A 5,408-nucleotide genomic window follows, 5' to 3' on the forward strand; every position below is an offset into this window, starting at 1 on the left:
ATATATATACTTATGTATAAATGTTATATTAAAATGGTCTGTCCAACAAACAGTTATCTCATAGCATATCAGATAACAAACATATTCATACATATATAAATGTGTTTGTGTGTGTGTATGTGTGTGTGTGTGTGTGTGTGTGTGTGTGTATTATATTGCAGATATAATTTGCTCATTTTCATCCCATCTAACCTGGAAAAAAATGAATGCTAAAACGATGACAATGACGTTTATAAGCATCATGATGACAATAGCAATGACATAATGACAACAATGATATATGAATGCATTTTTCATATTGCAGTCGATTTTTCCCCTTTTTTTGTATGTGTGTGTGTTTTGGTGGTGAAGGAGGAGTGGGTCTCAACTGTTAGGGTAATGTTTTATTTTGTTTTGTTTTTTGCAATTTACTTCTTTTATTTTCTTTTTTGTTGTTTTTCTATATATTTTTGGTACCTCTTCCATCTTTGCTCTGTGATTTTTTTTCTTTTTCTTTGATAAGAATAGAAAGTAGATGATTGGTTTCTGTTGCTGTTGAAATTTCTGTCAAAGCAAATAGCCAAAAATAGATTGGCCATTATTCGGACAACTGTGCATTTGACCAAAAATGAATACATAAACAAATAAATAAATAAGTAGATAAACATAGATAATAAAAATTTCTAAACAAAAAAAAAAATCAAAATAGCTATGTACAAGCAAAAAGTTTATACATACCTGTCTTGGATGTACACTCTTATCATTGATGGATCATTTCACACAAAAGTGCCATGTTATGTTGGCATGTTGTTTAGATAAAAAGCTTAAAACCACAACCCTGTAATGGTTGTTGATGTTGCTGTTGCTTTTGATGTCAATGATAATGGTGGTGGTGGTGGTGTAGGAGATGTAGGTGATGATCATGACAATTGTGATGATAAATTGTGTAATAGTGGTGTTGAAAATTATTAATGTTGTTGTAGTAGTTATTATTATTATTATTATTATTGTTATTATTATTATTATTATTATTTAGTTAGCACACCGGGCAAAATGCTTAGTGGTATTTCGTCCATCTTTACGTTCTGAGTTCAAATTCCACCAAGGTCGACTTTGCCTTTCACCCTTTGGGGGTCAATAAATAAAGTACAATTGAGACACTTTCAGACCATGTGCCTTTAGTAGAAAGGATAATTATTATTATTATTATTATTATTATTATTATTATTATTATTATTATTGTTGTTGTTGTTGTTGTTGTTAGCATTATTAAAGCACCAACATGGCAAAACTATTAACCGTGCTGGGCCAAATGCTGAGTGGTATTTCATCCGTCTTTACATTCTGAGTTCAAATTCTACTGAGGTCAACTTTGCCTTTCATCATTTCAGGGCCAATGAAATAAGTACCAGTTCAACACTGGGGTTGATGTAATTGGTTTACTCTACCCCCAAATTTGCTGGCCTTGTGCCAAAATTTGAAACCATTATCATCATCATCATCATCATTATTTTCTCTTTATCACAGGTTTTGTTGGAGCTCCTGGAGTTTTATAATGTGTAGCGGGCTTGCTACCTGCAGCCTACAGTACCATGCTATCCAACCTTTTCAGCTACCTAATACTTTCCTGATTATCCTGGCCGTGCCAAAGAAGCAAACCTTTTGTAATTGTTCTACTGGGCTCTCTATTCCAATTTCCTTTATATTCCCCTTGATGCCTTCTGATATTGTTCCCAAGGACCCACCAATAATTGGCGTTATCTTCACCTTCTTCATTTTCCATAGCCGAGCTATTTCCTACTTAAGACGGTTGTATTTATCTATCTTTACGCCTTCCTTCTTGATTATTCGTGGGTCAAAGGGGCATGCAACATCAACTATATAGCATATGTGGTGCATTTTGTCCACCACCACTAGGTCTAGTCTGTTATACTCTAGCTCCTAATCTTTTTGGATTGGGAAATCCCAGAGGATTTTGCTAGTCTCTGACTCCACCGCTCTCTGCAGTTTGTGCTCATACTATGTCTTGCCGCTTTCTAGCCCCCACTATTATTATTTATTAGTATTATTATTATTATTATTATTATTATTATTATTATTTCTGTCTTTGCATTGAGTTTGACTTCACCTTTCATCCTTGTGGGATTGGTAGAAATAAGTACCAGTTAAACACTAGGGTTGATGAAATCAAGTAACCCCCTGCCCACAAACTTCAGGGCTTGTGCCATTAGTAGAAAGTAAGCTAGTAGAATCATCACCATGCTGAACAAAATGCTTTGTGGCAATTCAACCATCTTTGAGGTGTTCAAATTCCACCAAGGTCAACTTTGATTTTTGATTCTGCCAGCTTGCACCTTTGATAATTGCTACAATAATAATAATAATAAACTCTGAAAATTTATAGCTATATGTTGATCATTAATGTTACTTTCTGATACATTTGCAGGTTTCTGTTACTAAATAACGAAACTCACAGATGTCTTAGTACAGTCTCACTAGTTCCTGAAGATTCTCAAGACAAGCGTAAGTGTTCAAGAATTAATTTTATTTTTGTATTTATTGTGTTGTTATTGTTGATTTTGATGGTGACAATGGTGCCAATATCTTTAATAGAATCACAGCTAAAGTCAGTTATTCTTATAGTAAAAGTTTTGCTGGTTCACCTAACCATTTCAATTCAAAAAGATTATCTGATATCAATAATACTACTCCTTCACCTACTTGTAATTTCATTGTTACAGACACTTGTCTTCTCAATGCTATTTGCCCTTTGAAGGCAGTAGTTTATTCTAATAAAGTAGAACATGTCAGTAGCACGGTGTTTAACTCTTGCACAGGGTTAATTGTAAACAAATTCAAGATGATTTTTGCTAGCACATCCATTCCTTCAGTCACCCAGAGAAAAAATTTTATCTTAAGTACATTTGAGTTTTGAAAAGATCTGATCTGATTACATTCAAAATAAAACAAAATATATTCTAAAGCAAGTAGCACAATATAAACATGGATCCTTCCATTCAAACTTACATTGTAAGCTGTGCTTGAGTGAAAAGTTCTATATTTTTTATTACAAGACATGGATGTTTTAAATGAAAGATTCAACTTGTTGAGTTCTTGCAGACATGACTTTAAATATTTACTCTCTTTTTCTCTCTCCACCAAGAGATAAGTTCTTTTTGTCTCTCTCTAAACAATAAGCTCTTCTGCTGCTCCATTTCCTACTCTGAAGACTTAAATATTTCATTTCCATATTTTATATTTCCAATTCATTTCTCTAACACAGTTTGGTTATTTTGCACATTAGTATTTTTCTTTCATAATTCATTATCTTTCATACTCGTCTATTTTATGTTTCCTATACTTTCTTATTTTATTTTCATTGAACATATTTCTACTAATTTTGTTCTTTTATTCTCGTATTTTCCATTTCTCTTTATTTTCTTCTTATTTTCTCCATCCAGAAAATTTTCCCTCTTGCATCTCTTCATTTATTTAATGTTATTTTATACAAACTGGTCATATGGGTAACCAATAAGATCATTTTACTTTTAATTTCAACTAACTGAAACATGGCTAAATATCCGCATATCTCTTAAGTACATAAAAGATATGTATGTCTTTTACATATCTATCTCATATTCTTAAATTTTTGATAATCATCTGCTGATTGGAAACAAAAAAACTTACATTTAGAATTTGTAATGTTTCTACTTCTAAAAAGTATTATACATGTATGTATACATGTGTGTATACATATGACTAGAGAGAAGTGAAGAAATGACAACATCCAAAAGTGTTGAAAGGAAAATTGAGTGTAAGAGGCAAGAAATGTAATGTACAACAAAAAAAAAACTGCACTAGTATGGTCATGCAATGAATATGGATGAAGAGAGCTGCATAAAGAAGTGTTGATCATTAAATGTGGATGAAACTTGTAGAAGACATGAGACAACAAAGTAAAGCCAGGTTGCTGAGCCTCATGGAGGAGATGGCAATTAGTTGCAATGAATGGAAAAATACCATGCTTGAGAAGGCCCATCCATCTCAGTAAAAACAAGGTCCACAAAGCATATCATTAATGTCTATGCCCTTGCATCCAGTCTGTACAAGTCAATCTTTACCAGCAATTCATCTTCATAAAACTCAGTTCTCTCTCACCCTTCTACAGTGTTATTTCTCTGCTGCTGTAATTATATGAGAACCAAACTGCACATATCTCGTCATCCACTTGGTGCTACCAGTAATCCACCTCATGGAACCATTTCCCTTACCACCCACCCTACATTCCTAACATCACCCCTCATCTATATGTCCACTGAACATCCCTTTCCTTCCCTGAACACTCTCTGACTTCTGTCAGTGATGCTCCTTTTTGTAACTCACAATACCCTCTCCTATGTACCTCTAACCTCTGTCTCAGTCTCTATGCATCTTTGCTCACCCACACGCTCTCACCCACACGCTTCATCTCATCTTTTTATGGTTCTCCACCACCCTCGATTTTTTTTGTCTGTATTACCATCTGTTACTTCCTCCATGACCCACTGGTATTTTCCTTACATTTCCCCTACTGCACTCACTTCTGTTTTCAACTCTATCTGTCTGTCACTCTCCTTTCACGCTCTTGTAACCCTACCTACAAACACAGCCATCCTTGAGTCTCTCCTCCATTCTCTCCCCATCCACCTACTTGTATCTGGAGCATATGCACTGACACTTCATCTCCACCATCCTTACATGCTCTCCTGCTGGAGTAGCCACATAACTCCTCTCCATCAAGATGTATGTCCTTGACCCTCTTTTCTACTTTAGTCTCTTTACGCCCAACACAAACCCACCTCTCTTAATTCTGCCTCTACACTGTGTCTAGGGAGTTTTGCAAGTTGCTTGGTGACCACACTAGTGCTTGTTCCACAAAAACAAGTACCTTGTACCCGCTGTGAAGTGGTTGGCATTAAGAAAAGCATCCAGCCATAGAAACCTTGCTAAGGCAGACAATGTAGCTTTCACTAATAAAGCACCCTCATACAGCTGTTGCTAAAAAATATTTAATTATATAGTTATTCTAAATAATAATTTAGAATATTTAGAATATAATATTTAATTATATAGTTATTCTAAAAAACAATCTTATATAATGATTATATAAATGTAAACTCAGCAACTAAAAGCTGGTGCCTGGTGCAGAAACAAATGTTGTGATTTGCTATTAAAGCCTAGTATCTTCTATGCTCATGTTATTTTATTTTCATATTAATCCTATGCCTATGAGGAGTTCCACATGTCTGTGCAGCACTGGTAAATATGCTGCTGTAGAATAACATGTGGTAGCTAAATGATGGTATAGGAGCTCATAAATGCATGTTAAGAGGTTAACCAAAATACTATATATATATATGTGTGTGTGTGTGTGTGTGTGTGTGTGTGTG

The 5,408-nt window shown here is 34.4% G+C and overlaps 1 protein-coding gene across 1 annotated transcript in view; it reads left to right on the forward strand.

Annotated features, from left to right (window-relative positions):
• The window catches only part of LOC106872648 (protein fuzzy homolog), a 556,986-nt gene that overhangs the window by 422,055 nt on the left and 129,523 nt on the right, over positions 1-5,408 (forward strand). The window contains exon 4 of the mRNA XM_052968079.1: positions 2,426-2,502. Within this exon, the coding sequence (XP_052824039.1) occupies positions 2,426-2,502 (77 nt within the window). The remainder of the gene's footprint in view (positions 1-2,425; positions 2,503-5,408) is intronic.

The sequence above is a fragment of the Octopus bimaculoides genome, chromosome 5, assembly GCF_001194135.2.
Source record: "Octopus bimaculoides isolate UCB-OBI-ISO-001 chromosome 5, ASM119413v2, whole genome shotgun sequence".
NCBI lineage: Eukaryota > Metazoa > Mollusca > Cephalopoda > Octopoda > Octopodidae > Octopus > Octopus bimaculoides.